This window comes from Chrysemys picta, chromosome 14, assembly GCF_011386835.1.
Source record: "Chrysemys picta bellii isolate R12L10 chromosome 14, ASM1138683v2, whole genome shotgun sequence".
NCBI lineage: Eukaryota > Metazoa > Chordata > Testudines > Emydidae > Chrysemys > Chrysemys picta.
Window position 1 is genome coordinate 5,146,029 of NC_088804.1, and position 19,426 is coordinate 5,165,454.

At 53.3% G+C, this 19,426-nt stretch overlaps 2 protein-coding genes across 4 annotated transcripts in view; one reads left to right on the forward strand and one right to left on the reverse strand.

The window, feature by feature from the left end:
* Nucleotides 1–1,342: 1,342 nt before the first annotated feature.
* Nucleotides 1,343–4,483, reverse strand: LOC122174688 (maestro heat-like repeat family member 5). The gene is made up of 6 exons (XM_065567739.1): nucleotides 4,323–4,483; nucleotides 3,928–4,033; nucleotides 3,312–3,407; nucleotides 2,462–2,566; nucleotides 1,967–2,102; nucleotides 1,343–1,350 (listed from the first exon to the last, which is right to left on the reverse strand). Exons 1-6 carry the CDS (start codon nucleotides 4,430–4,432, stop codon nucleotides 1,343–1,345), a joined length of 561 nt encoding a protein of 186 aa, XP_065423811.1. The 5' UTR covers nucleotides 4,433–4,483.
* Nucleotides 4,484–13,924: 9,441 nt separating this feature from the next.
* Nucleotides 13,925–19,426, forward strand: part of PSKH1 (protein serine kinase H1) — a 72,498-nt gene continuing 66,996 nt past the window's right edge. For 2 of the 3 annotated variants that reach the window (XR_010592650.1, XM_065567543.1), the window contains exon 1: nucleotides 13,925–14,071. The gene's annotated coding sequence lies outside the window, so the exon portion shown is untranslated. The remainder of the gene's footprint in view (nucleotides 14,072–19,426) is intronic. The other variant, XM_005310103.5, reaches the window with a different exon arrangement.

The following is a 19,426-nucleotide window of genomic DNA, read 5'->3' on the forward strand; positions in this document are numbered from 1 at the left end:
GCTGACACGGATCTGGGGGTCATGTATTGCCAGAAGCGCCGCCTGGAGGAAAGATATTCTCTGGCCTTCTGAAAAGATCTGTCCAAAGACCTAAAACCAACAGCACCACAGCCCTTGTCAGTTGCCCAGAACCAGGCTCCAAATCCCTCTGGTGGCTCACAAGGTGAAGAAGGGTTCTGGGGCAGCCAACCTTTGGGGTCCCATGGACCAAGGAACCCCCGTCAGTAAGAGGTGGCAGGCACTGAGGAATAGCTCTTTCTGGAGCAGGATTCACCGCAGGTGCCATGACATGCTGGGAATGTGTCTGCGCGCTCTGGAACCAGCTCACACAGACAATAAAGGATCCCTACTGCTCCCAGCAGCGATATCTCCTGCAGCTCACCCGCTAGAGGAAAGGGCCTTTTAGATCTGCTTCCATTCCCGCTCCTCACCCCACTGACATTCCCATGAGTGTCATGGTTCAGTGACTCAGCCCAGGAAAGGGGCTCGGTGTCCCTCACCCCAACGCCCAGCACAGGGGCAGGTTCTGCTCCCTGACTCGCCATGGTGCTGGGCAAACCCCACACCGAGCCTGTGCTTCCACAGGGTGCAGGGACTCCAATGGGGATCTGGTCTGAGCTTCCCAACTCACTGACCAAGGGGCTCCCCTCTCAGACACCAGGGTGTCAGCCAGGGAGAGTGAGCGGAGCCGGATCCCTGGAGATACAATCCTCCATTAACTCACCCCCCCCAGGGGATCCCTTGTATGCCACGTAGACATAGATCCATGGAACACACACAAGCCTGGACCGTTAGCAAGGCTCCAACCCAGAGTCCTCGGCCTCTTGCAGCCGAACACGGTCAGCTGGAAATAAGTATCATAGAATATCAGGGTTGGAAAGGACCTCAGGAGGTCATCTAGTCCAACCCCCTGCTCAAAGCAGGGCCAACACCAACTAAATCATCCAACAGATTTTTGCTCCAGATCCCTAAATGGCCTCCTCAAGGATTGAACTCATAATCCTGGGTTTAGCAGGCCAATGCTCAAACCACTGAGCTATCCCTCCCTCTCCATAACACACTAACTGCAGGGGGAGACAGCTCCACACCTGTGCTACTGCAATGCACCAGCGGAGAGTCCTTACCTCCCCCACCCTGGCCATATTTCTGTAGGCCAGGTGCTCGGGGTCCTGGAGCCTGTCCCGGCACCACAGATGGCTCGCCTCTGGGATGTTCAACCCTGGGGAAAAGAGACACACCCATTGGGGAGGGTTGGCATCCGGTTTTAGTGCCTGTTTCCTTCTGTTCCCTTTGCTGGGTGAACATTGGCCGGGGTCCTCCGGGCACCCAATGGACCAGGCGGCTAAGTAGCTGAAGGGGGATTTGTCTCATTCATCACAGCAATCATGGACCCTTATGGCCATGGTGCTCTGGGAGTGAGCGCCTGTTAACAGTGGTGTCTAATACTGAGAACCCACCCACTGAAGTCAGGATCTGGCCCTAGCTACCCAACTGGTGACATCCTACAAGCTTTGTGTCCTTCTCCTGTGGTCCCTGCCCCTGCCCTCATGGTGGGCTCTTTCCCTCCACGTGTCTCAATAGCTCCGTTCCTGTCCCCTCACCAGCTGGCTGCCCCCTGGGTGGGCTGATTTCCCTGGGCTGGGGGACAGAGCCAGGCTCTGAGGTAAAGCTGCCAATTTCCCTGGCATGTTCGTCCCCTTCCTCTCTCCCTGAATTAGGGAGATGAGTGTGAGACATCATCTAAGCTGGGGTCGGTCTCAGAGGAGGGGGCTTCTTTCTGTAGGGTCCCTTGGCCAGCAAGTGGGGGGCCCAAAACAGGGCCTTGTTTCCATTGGGGTATCTCTGCCCTGCTGCAATTGGTCTAACAGAAGAGGCCTTAGTTCTATTGGTGTCCCAATGGCCAGCTGGAGCTAGTCGCCAAGGGACTCACTTCTATGGGGCCCCATTGCCCAGCTGGGTTTCTTACCCCTCCTCTGCAGCAGGAGCCTCTGCAGCCAATGTAGCCCGCTCCTGGCTTGCTGGCTGATGTCGTTGGCTGGGTCCGAGATGTACAGACCCAGCTGCAATACAAAGTTGCCCGCCTTAGGGAAATCGGAGGAGGTCTGGTGGGAGGAGAAGAGGGGAATCCATCAACATTGTCCCTTCAGCTCCCCAGCTCCTCTGGGCCAGAGCTCTGCTCCCATCCATCTGTAGGAGGCGCTGAGGGAGAGGAACTAGAGCCCTCTTTCTCTCTGACCCCAAAGGAGCTTGAAGCAAAGGGACCAGGGCAAGGGCCCTCTATGAGCACTCGCTGCCAGGCTGCTCCAGAATAACAAGGGCCCTGAGGCCAGGCACGACCCTGCCAGCCCGTGGCCTGTGGAACGCAGTCCCTCACGGACCCAGGGCGGACCAATTAGCCAGGGGATGAGGAACTTGACTCAAGCCCTGACTCTGCAGGATGCTGGGGTCAAAGGTCACTTACGTCAAATCTGGGCAGGGAGGTGGCGAATTGGAGCAGGGCAGTGCTGCACTGTATGGCTCTAACTCTCTCCTGGGTGTTTTCGGACTGGAGCCAGAAATGGACGTGCTGCGGGAGAAGGAGGCAGGGGAGGGTCAGCGGGCAGGCGTACATGCTCTACAAACGAGCCTCTCCCCCTCCCATGGGGCTGAGCCCTTGTGCTCAGGGGGGAATAGCTGACTCCTCATGTGGGGGGTTCATGACACTGCCCACGTCTTGCTGGGCACAAGCTCATTGTCTCTCCAGGCTGGGACAATGTTAGGTCTTGGGGCTGGTCTATTTGCTCTGAACTCCTGATCCATGAACAGCACGTCAGGATCAAGGCACATGCCCTGGACCCCAGACCCCGGCTGCAAAGGCCTTGGTAGGATGGATGGAGCGGCCGTGAGGACAATGCCTCCGGGAACTGCAGTGTCCCTAGGACAGAAGAGCTGATTCCCTGAGGCTCCTCCTGTATCTCAGGATCCCCCTAGAAAGGAGCCAGAGACTTTTCTCAGAGGCCCATGTCCTGCATCTCACAGGGGTTTCAGTCTCTCAGTCCCCAGCCAGGCCTGGTGCTCACTGTTAGTGCGTAATGCTGCCATGCAGAGCTCTGGCTAACACTCCCAGCTCCTTCCCCTGCTCCCCCCGCGCCCCCGCCCCGTGAGGCGTAAGCGTCCCAACATGGCACTGCACAGACAGCTCTGGGAACGTGTGGCCGCTTGGGTCCAAGCTGGGAGGACACAATGGAAACGTGACTCTTCTAGTCTCTCCTTTGCAGCCCTCCCACGGGGTTCAGGGGAAATTCCGCCCCAGACCCTCCCATTCTACTCACCTCCAAGAGGTGCTGCAGCTTGTCTGTGGTGGGGGTCTCGGTGAGCAGGCACCTGAGCATGGTGTCCAGGCCCTGTAAATAGGTGTTGTACAGAGCCTGCAAGAAGACGGAGCACCCGTCAGTCATGGGACATGGGGCTACACCTGTCACGGGACCAGGGGGGGGTCTCAGGGGAGGCCTGGCCAGACCCAAAAGGCACATCCTGGCCTCTGCCATTCCCATCACTCCAGGGACACTTAGCAAGAGTTCAGGGCCGGATGCCTGCTCCCTCTTCAATCCTTGCTCTTAGCAGTTCTCTGCGCAAGGCCTGGTATCCAGCAGACTATGGAACAGCCGAACCGCAATGGGTGGGAGGTAGGATCCCCAGGAGAGTCCAGGCAGCAGAGCAGAGAATGAGGAGAGGGAAGGCTGGGTTCAGCCATAGAGGGGTAACACAATCCCCCCTGGAGGGAAGGGGCCCTCCCTGAGAGTTTGTGTTGTCCCCCCTCCGCCCTGCCTGGGCCTGTTCCCAGCTCTGCTCACCCCTCCCCTATTCTCAGCAGCTCCATCAAACCGAGGGAGCAGGGACCAGAGGTGGCTCCTGCTCCTGGGACGGAGAAGTAGCATCATGACCTACCTGGAAGTGGGTGGCATCCTGCCCAGTGCCCATGGCAAATACGCTATAAACAAGAGCCCGCAGGAGGCGTGACTCCAGCTCCAGGGCAAGCGGCGGCTTCAGTTTGCTGGCAGGAGAGAGGAGCCCGTGTTATACTTGGCAGCACCGGAGTGGCGCTAGCACTGACCGGGACATGACCCCCCTCCCCCGCAGTGATCCCCTCCCTACGGCCACTCTAACGTTATGGGACTGAAATCACCCCCCAGCCAGGAAAGAGGGGAAGTTCCCACCTCCTTTGCTGGGGGACGCGAACAGCCACAGCTGGGGGTAATCTAGGCCAGAGAGGATCTGGGACTCCCGGCTCCGGACCCGATCAGCACCAGGGTTAGGGCAGCTGGATGGGAGGGTCCTGGTACCTGAGGCTGCAAACCGCGGCCATGGAGCTGGAGATGACGGAGGTTGGCTCTGGCACCAGGGGCAGATTTTCAATCAGCTCCTGAGAGACCCCAAGAAGATAAAATCGCATGTGAGACTCAGGCCCCGCAGACCCACAGGCGCTTCCCAGGGAGGAGACCAAAGTGCTCTGCAGAAACAGCCAGTGTCCCCCCCCCCCCCCAACCAGCTGGGCCCCTCATTCCGCCCATCCGTCAAACTTCCTTCCCCCTCTCCCACCCAATTCCTCCCTCCCCTCCCTTCCCCTCCGGCCTTACAATTCCCCCACTGCCAGCTCCCGATCGGTGTCAGAATTTCCCCCTTCCCTGCTCCCCAGCCCTCAGCCCCAGGAACCACTGTCGTCTGCTCCCCATTCCAGCCCCACTAACTCTTCCTCCCATATCTGGGTCCCTCGCCCCAGGGGCCAGGCATGGGGTCCCACTCACCGCAATGCTCTCCACGAGGGCCGCTTTTGAGATGTTCGGCTCCAGGGTGTCCCGCCCCTGCTGCTGTGCCAAGAAGCACAGACGTGGGATAGCATGGAGGAAGCAGAGCTGTTTGGCCCTGTCCTCCAGCAACTAGGAGTGGGGTGGGGGAGAGAGAGAGACGGTTAGGTAGGGACCTCCCCACACCACCTAGAGCAGCTCTAGGGCTCAGGAACCCCATGAGGTTAGACAGGGAAAGCCGCCCCGCTTCCCGAACCCAGTGTCGCCCTGCGCAGACTGGGGTTGTAACTGGGACAGTGTCTGCGGGGAGCGGACACCTTGGCCTGCGTGAGACAAATGCCCCCACTTTGGGGTGCCAGGTAACAGGGGAGAAGTGCCCCCCATTGGGGGTGAGGGATTCTCTAGGAGGGATTCTCTAGGACAAGACCCCCCTGCGTGGGTGGGGATGGAACAAGGGGCAGGACAGACTCGGGGGCAGCACAGCTGGGGGATTTTTGTACCTCAGCTCTGCCCTGGAGGTGCCCCTGGATGACCCTCATGATCTCTTGTTCAGGGGACAAGTCCTCTTCCTCCTCCTCTTCCTCCTCCTCCTCCAGCTGGGCACTGGGGGTCTCTGCACCAGGGAGAGAAGGAGAAAGGATCATTTATGCTGCTGCTGTCGGAATGCAGTGCAGAGAAATGGCTCAATGTCCCCCATCCTCAACAAGGAACCCCATGGCATAGAGGGCCCCACCCTGCCCCTCCCAGAGACGCCCTCAGCCCCATCCGCCTCAGGGCCCCGTGGCCGTCAGCCCCGCCCCAGCAACATCACCAGGGGAGGCTGGAGCTCCCCCGACTGTGCCCAGCATCCCCTGCCGCAGGGTGGGTGGCTGTGCCACTCCCACTGATGTCAGTGGGGCTCCCATGGCTCAGTCCTGGTGCCTTGGTGAGCCAATGGGCACAGGGTGTTACTAGTCCCCCACCGCCCTGTCCTTCCCCCTGTCCCCTGGGTCTCCCCTCACCTGCAAAGAGGGACCCTTCGCCCTCAGGGCTGTCAGACACCACGGAGGGGCTGCTGGCCCCTCGGGAGTAGGTGGAGCTCCTGGCCCCCGTGCCAGAGTCGCCCAGCTCCTGCTCTGGGCCGGCTGGGGGCTCCTCCGTGGCCAGGGTGGTGGATGGCTCCTGCCGGGCACTGGGGCTGGGCTCCTGGCTCCTCCGCTTCCTGCAAAGGAAGCCGCAGAGCCACCTTGCCCGGCTCCCGCCCTCTCCTGGGTCCCTCCGACATAGCATCCCCCTGGGCCACCTCCATTTGGGACCAGAAGGTGCCTCAGGGTCTGCTAAGGGAGCTGGTGTTTTCCTCTTCCTCCAGCAGTTCAGGGAGCTCCTCCGGTTTGCTAGTCCACAAGCCTCTTCCCTGCCTGTGGGGACAGAGGGGCCGCTCTCCTCCCGGACAAGCCGGACGCTGCTCCCTGCTGGCTCCGGAGCCACCTCCCCAGCCTTCCGCCTCAGCATCTGCTTCAGCCGCTTCATTCTGGAACCGAGTGGGGAGCAGCCGTGAGTCTGGGCTCAAGGCAGCCTCTCCTTAACGGGCCTGCCTGCTCCCCTGCCCACCTCCCCGCCGCTGAGGCAACTCCCCCACACCGCACACCCCACCCCAGGGCATGGGGCTGCTGTCCACACACAGTGGCAGCAACTCACAGCACAGGCAGCTCCCAATGTTCCCCCTCCCCAATGGGGCCCTGTGATACTTGGAGAGTCTCGTCCTTTCAGAGCAATGGGGCTCTCCGTTAGTTTGGACAAGCAGCTCCCTCCACCCCAGTAGGCCCCGCTCCCTTCCAGGCCAGAGAAAGAGCAGAACCCGGAGAGTCCCCAACGAAAGTTCGTTCACAAGGTGCCAATCCTAGGAGGCAGGAGTCGCCCTCAGTTCCCACTGATTTCACTGATTGCGGTTGTGGGTGTTCAGCACCTGGCAGGTTCTGCCCTTCCCAAAGACTCTCAATGTGGGGAACAATCTCCTGCAAGGGAAGGGCTGGGAGCCCTATTGCTGGGCCATTCCCACCACACCACACTGGGGATGGCTCTGGAGAACTCCACTCACTTGCTCTTGATGGGAAAGAGTTGGATGGCAGATGCTCTCTTCCTCTATCTCCTGCACCCAGATGGGCAGAAAGGGTGCTGCCCAATGCCCTGCCAGCAGGTAGGGGGTAGAAGCCAGGAGATCGAAAGTGGCTGTGAAAACAAGATGATGGTTTATTGCCAGGCGATGGATAAATTCAGCCTAGCAACTGGGGGTTCACAACACTGACCTACAGCCAGCAGGACACCTCCCATCTCCAGGTCTCCTAGTACCTCACACACATTCCTGAAGCGTGAAGGCCCAAGGGCTCTAGGGCAGTGTCCCCAACCCCACGGATGGAAACAGAGGTCTTGGCAGGAGAAGCCACTGCCTCAGGGTCGCTGAGGGAGTCAGGGATAGAGTCGGGGACGGAGCCTTTGTCCAGGCTCCCGCACTAGCCACTAGAGGAACACTCCCTTCCAGAGCTGGGAAGTGCCAGCAGGACTCTATTCCCAGTCTCCCTGGCTCTGAGTGTGACTGAGGCAGGGGGTTGGGAGTCTGGACTCCTGGCTTTCATTGGCGGTTTTGCTCTATTCCCAGTCTCCCTGGCTCTGAGTGTGACCTACGGAGGTGGTGGAATCTTCATCCTTAGAGATTTGTAAGGCCCAGCTTGACAAGAAAAAAATCATCTATTTTAAACTAAGGGCGAAATTTATGACAATCTCTTAAATAATTTAAATAGAAGAGGAAAAAATAACATTAAGTGGAACATGTTCACTGCCAAGTTTTTAAGGCCGTCACACCACTGACGTGATAGCTAAGGCCCTGGAAGCAAAGTTAGCTGAAAAGCTAACCCAGCTTTGGACAGCAATAGCTTCCTTGAACGGGGCAGAAAATATTTCCTTCAGTTCTTCATTGCAGTTTATTCAAATAGTTCAGTTCAATTGACTAGTTCGTTGAAATTCAAGAAAGCCATTGGGAGTTCACAAAACAGGCAAACTGGTTTTCCTCCATCAATCTCTGCATAAAAACGAGGTGTGAGGGGATGGATCTACTAGTTCATCAATCTAGTGTTGTATCCTTGGGGGCAGCAGGTTTAGGAAGAAATTACTGGAGACCAGAGAACTGTAAGCCTTAAAAAGCAACCATTTATTTACACACACTGAACTAACCAAACCAGGCAAAACTGGCTGGCCTATCCCCTAATAATCTAACTCCGTTGCCATAGCAACACAAGATGCTATTACCAGAGCAACCAAATCCACAACATCTAGAAACACGTGGAGACCGGAATGTATCATTTCAGTTCACCAACCACACATCAAATTTCCTTTGTTCAAGAAATCAGTTTGAACTGCAAAACATTTGGATACAACTTTTTTCTTATGCTTCTCTTTCTAGCCCTAACATGACCTTGGTGTGTGACCAAAGAGAAGTCACTTCTTTTCTCTTTCCCTCTGTATCATGGGGATGGAGAAAATTCTCTAAGTCCTAGCAGGAGAGAGATTTGAGCACGTCAGGCGTGTTAGAGCCCTTGTGCTCTAAAGGACAATGAGTGATTGTTGTTGTTTGGGGCATTACCTAGGGAGGTGCTGGAATCTCCATCTGTACAAGTTTTTAAAGCTCAGCTTGACAAACCCCTGGCTGGGATGATTAACTTGGGGTTGGTCCTGCTTTGAGCAGGGGGGTGGACTAGATGACGCCCTAAGCTCTGTTCCAGCCCTAGTCGTCTATGATTTTATGAATAGGTAGCCATTAAAACATGTTGACTTGCTGGTTTTGCAGGATACATAAAAACAAAAAGGTTGACTGAAACATTTCTTTTTTCATTTCAAACAAACGGAGGTAAAGACGTATCTCTAATTAATGCATTGAACTGATTGTTCCTGGTCATAATCGTCTATCCAGATTTTCGAAGTAGAAGCTTACATCTCCTTCTCTGTAGTGTTTATTCATATATTACAAGAAGAATAGAAACTTTCATCCTTTTTCAACTCCCAATGAGTTTTTTAAATTGGAATGAAGTAGCTGCATCAACTGAAATGAAGAAAATATTCTTTCTGCACCTGCAGAAGAAGCTATTGCTGCCAAAATCTGGCTATTTCAACAACTTCTGGACCCCCAGGGGCTTAGCCAATGACTTCCAACAGTTCAGTGACTTGACTTCCTCTGAAACTTGGCAGCAAACATGCACTCCTTTATATATGTATTTATTTAAATGAGTTTACTAGGGTAGAGCAACTCTAGGCCTTAACATAGCTTGTCATAGTTTTAAATTTGATCCCCGATAGGTTTGTTAAAGAAACAAACTGTTTTTAAATTTACATTTTAAAAATCCAGGATAAATTAAAAAAAATCCCTTTTGGGGTTTTTTGGTTTTGAAATAGGCATTGATTGGTATTCCCCTTGATTTTAGAAGAACTACTTCATTCGAGAGAATCATAAACTGCTCATATTCTCTTAAAGGAGAGGAGGCAGCAAAATTCATATCAGTAATTTGTTGTGCCTTATTGCTCAGTCTTAAGCAAACAGGTGTCCGGAACTCTAGTTAGTCTCTTTTATGGAGGCATCGCTCCCACGGAAACCTGCAGGTTCATTTACTGACTCATGCAAATCACCTGTGGAGAGTTCGCACTGACTGGCTGAATTCACTCTCAAGTCACAATGCCCTTCAGCTCACAGCACCAAGGTAAGTGGCACAGGTGGAAATCAGGCTTTTTTGGTGATGTTATTTTCCAAATGTCACCAAAATCAACAAACTTCTTCCCACTGATGCCTAGAAATTCCCTGAAATTTTGGATTCATTTGGATGTAGCCTTCAAAAATTATCGCCTTAGCGACAGACAAACAAATCCCATTGAATTGAGTCTTAGGCCTCACTGCACTCAGCCAAGAGTGCCTGAGTCTCCTCCCTATTAACTCAGCAATAGCCCCACACTTGGCCGATCAGTGTGGAGACTCTCAGACCTGGAGGCGGAGCATTCTCAACACACGGGCAAAAGCACTAGTTGCCACAGGAGATCACTATGGTGGAGATCACCATCAGTGCACAATTCCAGCCCCACCTCTTTGTGAGGCCTCCTACAATGACAGCTGGAGCACAGCCCCACCCTCCCCAGGAAGAAGAGCAGAGGAAAGAAATGAAAGAAGAGAAAAGAGAAGAAGAGTCAAGAGGGAAGGAGGAAGAAGGAAGCAAAAAGGGACAAATTCCAAATGCCCCCAGCAAGTCTCAGATTCATAAATTCCAAGCCCAGAAGGAACCACACTGGTCTGAATTTCTGTTTCACATCGGTCATAGAATGTCCCTCAAAATAACTCCCATAGGAATTAGAGCAGATTTTTTAGTAAAACACCCAATCTTGATTTTAAAATAGGCCAGTTGTGGAAAATCCAGCACAACCCCCAGTGAATTGCTCCAAACTCTGATGTTAAAAATGCTCGCCTTATTTCCAGTGTGTATTGGTCTAGCTTCAACTTCCAGTCATTGTCTGCTCATAACCTTTATCTGGTAAAGTGAAGAGCCCATTAGTAAATATTTGTTCCCATAGGCTCACCGCTTAACCGTCTCTTAGATTGAGCTCCTGTAGTCTGTCACCACAGGGCAGGTTTTCTAATCCTTTCATCATTCTTGTGGCTCTTCTGTGAACCCCTCTCTGATTTATCAGCATCTGTCTCAAATTGTGGACACCAGAAATGGACACAATATTCCAGGAGTGGTTGCGCCAGTGCCCAGTACAGAGATATCAAACCTCTCTACCACAACCTGAGAATCTGCTAGGACAGAGTCCCCGATCTCGTCCATAGAGCCTATATTTTTTCTTACCTTCTACACAGATGACGATTTCTTTCCAAAAAATCCACACAGAATGGAAACAAATCCAAAAGAATCTCAACACCAACCGTCTCTTGGTCCTCAGGGAGAGACCGCGAGATGGAGGCTTGCTGCAGCAAGGCTACAGGGGTCTCTGAGGTTCCCCCTGCCCTGCATCCCTGTCCTGCCTGGCTGTTGTCAAGGGAGCTCTGTGAGGTTACAGCCACCTCATCATCTTTGCCCAATAGGCTGAGTTCCTGCCAGAGGCCTTTGTGAAGTCATTGCCACACTCACCATTCCCTGGCAGGCCTGATGCCTGCCCCCGGCCAGCCCGGTTGGATGTTTGAGCTGCACCCTGGATCTCCCCACTTGCTCATTATTGATTCTGGAGAGCAACCAGGCCACCCAGTAAAACAGCAGAGTGTGTTCCTCACCCCACACTGAGTTTTCACAGAGGCATCGGTTGTGAAACAATTCAATCTCTTAATCTGGCCTCTATTTCACGGGCTATGAAATTTCACACTCTCAGCACCCTATTAAGCCCAATTGCTTGTAACTCACTAAAAGGCCCCTTCCAGAATGACACCCAGTTGTGATGATAGGACACCAGGAAACAGAGACTCCAGCTCTCCCCTGGGGAATTTGTTCCAGTGGCTAGTCTCCCTCGCTGTCAAAAATGGGTGCCTTGCCTCTTATTTGAATTGCTCTGGCTGCAGCTGACAGCTGTTGGTTCTTGTAGGGTTACCATATCTATTAAATAAAAAAAGAGGACCCTCCACGGGCCCTGGCCCTGCCCATTTCCCCATCCCCAGCCCCGCCCAACTCCGCCCCTTCTCCGACCTAACTCCGCCCCCTCCTCCCTCCCACTCCCAGCCACGGGGAAAGGGCTGCCCAAGTGCTACTGGCTTCACGGTTTGCCGGGCAGCCCCCAGACCCTGCGCCCCCGGCCGGGGCTTGCCCAGCGCAGCTGGAGCCCGGGAGGGGAAGCGCCCAGCTGGGGGCGCAGGGTCTGGGGGCTGCCCGGCAAACCGTGAAGCCGGTAGCGCTTGGGCTTCGGGCAGCCCCCTTGCCTCCGGACCCTGCGCCCCCAGCCGGGCACTTCCCCTCCTGGGCTCCGGCGGCGCAGGGTCCGGAGGCATGGGGGCTGCCCGAAGCCCGTAGCGCTCGGCTCTTAAACAGAGCTGAAGAGTCGGGGAGGAGCAGAGCCGCCGCGGCTGGAGGTCTGGCTTTGGCTCTGTTTAAGACTCCATTTCGCGGTCTCTCCTCTTCGGCTCTGTTTAAGAGCCGAGCTGCCCGAGCGCTACCGGCTTCGGGCAGCCCTCATGCCTCTGGACCCTGCGCCGCCGGAGCCCGGGAGGGGAAATGCCCGGCCGGCGGCTGGGGTCCGGAGGCAAGGGGGCTGCCTGAAGCCCATAGCGCTCGGGCAGCTCGGCTCTTAAACAGAGCCGAAGAGTCAGGGGAGGAGCAGAGCCGCCATTTTCCCGGACATGTTCGGCTTTTTGGCAATTCCCCCTGGACGGGGGTTTGAGTGCCGAAAAGCCGGACATGTCCGGGAAAAAGAGGACGTATGGTAACCCTAGTTCTTGTTGTGCCTTTCTTGGCTAGATCGAATTAGCCCTGCCCCGTGAAATCCGATCTCCCTGTCCTGCTGGGATCCCCCCAGCCAGAGAACCCAGTAGGGGCCTCCTAGCTGTTTCTCTGCCGGGCTGGGGACAGGACTTCCTCTCCGTGGGGATATCAGATGCACCTGCAGAGGCAATGCAGAAGTGAGTGCGCTGCATCAGCCCGGCGTGGGGCTCAGGGCTTTGGCCTTGGCAGCTTCTGCTCCAGTCATGTCTCTGGGCAGCGGCGGCTCCAGGCACCAGCACTCCAAGCGCGTGCCTGGGGCAGCAAGCCACGGGGGGCGCCCTGCCGGTCCCTGAGAGGGCGGCAGTCAGGCAGCCTTCGGCAGCACGCCTGCGGGAGGTCCGCCAGTCCCGCAGCTTCGGCGGTAATTCGGCATGCTGCCGAATCTGCGGGACTGGGGACCTCCCGCAGGCGTGCTGCCGAAGGCCGCCTGACTGCCGTGCTTGGGGCAGCAAAAAAGCTAGAGCTGCCCCTGACCACACCGGATCTTCTGAGAAGTGTGTGGTTTAAATCTTGAGGAAGAGAGAATCTGGCTCCTCTCCTAGAGTTGGACGGAGCCCTAACCACGGCCTTTGGGATGTAGCCGAGTTGGTGAATATGTTCTGTGTTGGTTTATATTCAAGTTATCCACCAGTCTTAAGTCAGGGCTACTAACAACAACCGTCTTTATTAGATACATATTGACAGAACATCTTAACTCAGATCAATCTAACCGAAAACCGGCTGCCTCCTCAAACGGCCAGCTCCTGAACTGGAGCCTCTATTCATTCTTTCAAAAAAATCACAGTTGCACCACAGCTTTGTTTTTTATTTGTTTACCACAAATTTATGTATTGGCATTATCTTAACAGCTGTCTTTTAAAATGTGGGGTTTGGGGGGTGTTTAAAATTGTGTGGAGGGGATGGGGAGGGGTGTGTGTGGTGTCAGGATTTAAGGGTTGGGGACAGGGCTGTGTCAGGTTTTGGGGGGGAAGGGGAAGAATCAGGCCGGGGGTGGTGTGTGTGAGGGCTGGTGGGGAGGGGAGGTATGGCTGTGGGGGAAACAGTCAGGGCCCAGGGGTGGGGGTTGGGGTAGGCCAAGACTCAGGGCTCCTGAGCATTGGGGTTTGGGGGGGATCTCAGGGCTTTGGTGTAGGGGCTCAGAGGGGGCAGGTGAGGTTTGGGGGGAATCGGGTCTTTGGAGATCAGGCCTAAGGGGTGAGTCAGGGCAGGAGGTGTGCGTCAGGTGTTGGGGGCAGGACAGGCCGGGGGGCTGCGGCTCCGGGAGGAATTGGGCTGTTGGGGGCGGCGGGGGTCGAGTCACGCTGGGGGCGCGTCAGGACTCCGGCGGCGGTCGGGCTCCAGGGGTTTCGGTCGGGCTGGAGGCGGGCTCGGGCTGTCGGGCCTGGTGGGGGTGTCGGGGGTCAGGGCGGACTGCGGGGGGCTCTCGGGGGCGGGCTCGGGCCCAGCACAGCGGGAGCAGCAGCAGCAGCGCCCCCCCCCCGCAATCCGCCCCCTTAACGGGCCCGCGCATCGCCCCGGGGGTCCCGGAACCCGCCGGGGGAGGGACCGGCTCGCTCCTGGGGCCCAGGCCGGGCTGGGCGCAGCGCTGCCGAGGGACCGGGGACACCGTCCCATCAGCGGTTCCCATGGCAGCCAGGCTAACCTCTGACCTCTGCCCCATGAACCCCGGGGCCCGACCGTCCGCCAATCGCGGGGCGGGGCAGCAGGCCCGCCCCGTGGGTGTCCCCGGCGCGCAGTGGTGACGTCGTGATGACGCGAGCGCCGGGCCGTAGCCCCCAGCCTGGGCCGGAACCGCAGCCGCTGTGGGCTGAGGTGAGTGCGGGGCCCGCCCGGCCCCAGGGGCCGCCTCCCTCGGGGCCCCGCATCCACCTGCCTCAGGGACGCGCCGGGGCCGCGCTCTGCCCGTGTCGCCCCTCAGCGGCGGGGCCGCGCCAAGCCCGTGTGGCGCGCGCTCCGCGACCCCCCCCCCCCCCGGCCCGGCCTGTCAGTGCGGGCCTGGCCCGGCCCAGCCTCGGCCCCTCGCCCCGCCGGTGCGCGGGGTCCGCCCTGCGGCTCCCCCGGTGCGCCTCCGGGGCCCTCAGACGTGCCGGGTCCTGAGCGTAGGGCCGGCGGCAGAAGCTCCGGCTGTGATCGGGGAACGCGTGGCTGCCGTCCCGGAAGGGTTTCCAGGGGAGTCCCCTGGGACTCTAACCAGAGCACAAACACCCCGCAAAGCCGCCGCGGCGAGGGCCCCGCCGAGCCCTTGATGGTTTTGCAGGGGCGCGGGGGGGGGGTCGGCTCTCAGTGATGGGACCCTGGCAGCAATGGAGCTGGGGCATGGTCCGTGATTCGGCCCATCTGATAAGTCCTGTCGTTCAATCTCCCAACCGGGGCACGAACAGCACGTGGGGAGCGGGGATCAAAGCTTGTCATTGACAGTTCGATTGCAATAGCAGAGAAAACAGCAGCAGAATCTCATTTTGTGCCTATTTATTTGGGATAGTTGTCCCTAGGTCCCAAAGATTCGTGATTTGTGTGGGGTAGAAATGACGTATAAGTCAGCTCTTACTGTCTTTCTCTAATGGATGTTTGTGCAATGGGTCGGTTTTTACATAATGGGGGGGGGGGGGAGGGAACAGGATGTCAGTGGGAGAGTTGCACATCCAGACATAGCAACAATCAGTGTTTGGGGGTTGCTGTATCAAAATGAAATACTTTAACTGTGTGCTTCTGCAAGTGTCTTCTTTCATTTGGCTTTAGGCACAACCTCCTTCCATCAACGTTCTCTGAACATTTTTAAGAAGTTCCTTCTCTTTTGATGTATGGAAGAAACCCCTAGACTTTGTTTTTAAAGCAATTTTTTATAATCACTCCTGTTCAGTTAGTCCTGATACAGAAAGCAAGCATAGACATGATCTAGTATGGGAGAATTTAAAATAAACACAGAAGCAGTCCTGGCTAACATAGCAATCTTTTAGTTCAAATGGTTCTTGACCCAACACAGTTCACTATATTTTATTTGTGACAAAAAAGAAAATAAAATCATACTGATGAATTATGCAAATGATGCAAAGACTGGTGGGGTGGCACATAATGACAAGGACCCAGCAGTCATAAAGAAATACATTAAATGCAATCAAATATGTTTTAATACAGCTAAATGCAGGGTCACACACTTCGGAACAAAGAATGGAGGACAGTTTTCATACATACAGTTTACATACAGGAAAGGGGACAGTTTTCTGGAGTGCAGTGATTGGAAAGGATTTGGGATATTGCTGGAGATAAGTAACTGAATGTGAACTCCCAGTGTGATGCTATGGTAAAAAGGGTAAACACTACCCTTTGGTACAAACAGGGCAGTAGCAGGGAGGGTGGGTGGTGCTATTACCTCTTTATATTGCATACTGTGCTCAGTTCTAGTGTCCATACTTGAAAAGGATATTGAAAAGCTGGAATGGTCTGTTCAGAAAACAGTCATAAAAATTATCTGAGGTCTGGAAAATCCACTTTATAATGAGAGCCTTAAACAGATTGAATCTTCAGTAACCTAGGGTGCTCAGAGGCAACTTGATCAATACAAGTACTGACACAAAGAGAAGCTGAGATGTTGGGGGCCCTTTAACCTAACAGACACTGACATAACAAAATCTGATAGCTAGAAGCTAATGTTAGAGGAAAAAATCAAAGTGGAAGTAAGATGAGACATCTTAACAGTGAGAATAACAAATCACTGGAACAGCTTCCCAAGGGAAATGTTCAATTCATCATTACTTGAATTCTTTAAATCAAGATGGGATGTTTTTTTAAAAGATAATACTATAGTTAACCACAAGTTACTCAGCTCAGTAGTGTTCACTTACATAGAAGGGATTAATGATTTCCTCAACTGCAGGAATTACTGGGTGAAATTGCACAGCCCTTGTTAGATGAGAAGTCAGGATAGATTATCATAGTTGTCCCCTCTGGCTTTAAACAGCTGAGTCTGTTTAGTTAGTTTTTACCACTCTCACTGTGGTATCTGACTCCCCTGACAAAGTTGCAAAAAACTTAAAGCCAACCTAACCTGAATGGTCTTCGGTTTCCCTTACCAGCATGAGGGCCATGGACTTTGCTGGCAGGAACCTTTATCTTTCTTGTCTGCTTTTAGCTAATATCGGATATATTTTCCAAGCCCTACGCAGAGTTCTATATAGCATTATTTGGTCAGCATCCCTCTTATGGACTCTAAGCAAGCTTCCTATCCTAGCAACAACACACTCCAGTGTATGAACATCTATAACCAATGGTCTCTAGGGCCATTAACAGACATGCCAAATAATCAGGGCAACTTGTCAAGACCAGGAGCTGTCTCTGACATCCCCACTTCCAGCACATGCTGCACAACTTCAGATACTAGCATGGAAGCTGGACTTTGCCCACGGGGAAGCCATAGATAGAGGGCAAGGGAGGGCAGAACACAGAAGCACTTTTGCAATGGAAGAAAGAGACAGTAACACTTATGTGAACAGCACACGTTTTACTCCTGCGTTTTCAGGTTGCATGAGATTTAGTGAGATGTCCCAGGCATGTCGATTTATGCCTAAGTCTTGTATATTTTGGGTCTTGTCTACCTTAGGTTGATGCCTTTTGAGGCTGGACTGTGGCTTACTTCATAAAGCACCATATACATTTATGGTGCCTCAGAAGTGATGATCGATAAATACCAGCCCCGTGCAGCAAAGTGACCATGGAGATTATACTTCTAGTAGGATTTTCCACGAGTGAGAGATTTCCACAGATGTGTTCCTCATCACACCTGCTCAACAGCATCTAGCCTTGCAGATGAACTTGTATGATGAAAGGATGATCCTTTGCCGTGTTAGTGTTTGTAGGCATTAAAGACCCTGATATTTCAAACGTTGGTATTAGTGTATCACTGAAAAAGTGTGTGTGAATTTAAATTGCTTCACTCCGTTTCAAGATGTCTCTGATTTCATTTGTGTGACTGAAAGCCTGTCAGTATAGTCTCAGTGTGGTTACTCAGTTGTCTCCGTGTTTATCTTCTAGGGCACCCCCAAATAAATTATTAATCAGTAGGGGTTGGCGTCGGAAATGTTGAGGACACTTAGTGAATCAATGGAAGTGGTGAGTCCTCAGTACGTTTGACAGTTACCCCACATGACCTTAATGGGGCTACTAGTCTGAGGAAAGCAGTTGCTAGCTTTTACAGCATTAAACTAATACCAGCTCATGCTAATTACAAGTGTGGCTAAAACACGCAGCTACCACCCAAACTATGTGGATAGGCTGAATATGTGTTTCCTGTTCAATTGCCTGAGTTATCTAATGCAACAGCTGCTTCTTGCTCGGCTCTGTATTCGATAATATAATATTCCACAGCACCATTTCCATGCAGACTATGGCACACAAGCAGTGGAGTGTGGGCTTAGACTAATCATTCTGACTAGAGCAGGGATACAGTCCCTCTCTCTTCTGGACTGTTCTCTGAATTGGACTGTCACGTTGAAATGTGCATCTACTGCGTTTTAATGCCCCTGGCTGTTCTTCACATGCTTTAAAGGCACTTTGGGCTGATATTTTAAAAAATCCACCCCATGTTACTAATAATATCTGAGATTATTTATATTCTTTCAGGTTGAACATTGGATTAGGCTATTTGTTTACTTTTGGACACTTCACTCAGAATGACCAGTGAAACTCAAGAGGTCATTTTCACTTTTTCTGTAGCTGGTTTCCCTTTCTAGTTCTTGTGCCCTAGGGCATGGCCTCTGTAGCTGACATTCAGATATTGCCAGGGAAAGGTTAGATAGAAGAGGTTTTTTTTGCTGATATTTTAAAAAGTCTCAACATTAGATTTTTCTAAACCTTTGGTTTCTTTTTCCAAACTGAATGTTGGACCTAAACTACTTCCTTGTGTCCCTTTTAAAAATGTTCCTCTTTCTACCCATAATCCCCTTCTGAGTGAGGACTAATTGGAGCTCCAATTCATGGCAGTTATGCTCCATAATTGGCTAGAGGTTCCAATGGGCGATGGTAGGAGGTGATATCAGGCACAGAGGCTAACAGCTTTCCCATAGTCCCCTGTGCATGCTCAGGCACCCCACCACCAGACTTCGAGCCAGAGTAGTAATTTTAAACCATCAGGCTAATTGCCAAAATGTGTTTAGGCAGCATCCCCAACTCCTAGCCAGTCATCTTGTTTTAATCTGCAAATGCCATAAAGCCTTGCTGAAGTGCAGCAGATTTCACTGGTGTATTAGAATACAGTGTGAGGAGTGAACGCGGCGTTCCCCTGGGTACGGGAGCAGTTTCTGTTCCAACGCAATGAGTGGAACGAGTTCTACTTCACTGCAACTAAAACGAAAACTTTCCCATGCTCCTGTGAAAAGGCAAAAGTGATGTTTGGTTCTTAAGAACGCAAAATAAAACACCTCTGATCACTAGATCTTGACTATTGGAATTAGAAAGTATTAAAACCTGCCATGGGATTTCCTGGGGTGGAGAGAGAGAGAGACGCTGAATGTCCCCCTGCACCCCCAATCCATCTTAATTGCTGATCTTAAAGACTGTTTCAGTGTAATAGTCTTCCAATAGGTGTTTGGAGTAGCACCTCTTAAAACCCATTTTCCACAGGACTGTCTCTCCTCTGTAGGGCTGGGTGACCCTTGCAAACGGGCACTGTAGCAGAGATGAGGTTTGAATGAGGGTTTATTCACTAATCTCCCCTCCAAACACAGTTTGTGTCTTCAAACTCTAGTGTATCCTGCTCTGCTATTTATGATGAGATCTGATGCTTTGAGGAGCAAAGGTTACTTCTCACTTTATTTTAATTTAGTTGGTGAAATTTGTGCTCCTGAAAACGAATGCCTGACAGTAGTGATTGGGCTTGGGCGGTGCAAGATTCTCTCAAAGCTCTGCTACTGCGTCTCAGTCCTGATTTGCCATCCCCTGGGGTTACTCTTGTACCACAGTCCTGAGCTGCAATGGTTACTACTTTTTCTAGTCCTACCCTCCTCTTTGCCCCTCAGCTCTGTCAGTGCGCCTCAGAAGTGGCCTGTATCACACCCTGCAGTTCCAGTTTTGGGCTTCCCATACGCAACTCGCCCAATCTCCTTTAACTCTGAACTGTAGCTCTTGCAGTCCTGGATTTCTGTAGATCAGAAACTGCCAAATTATGCAGTAGTT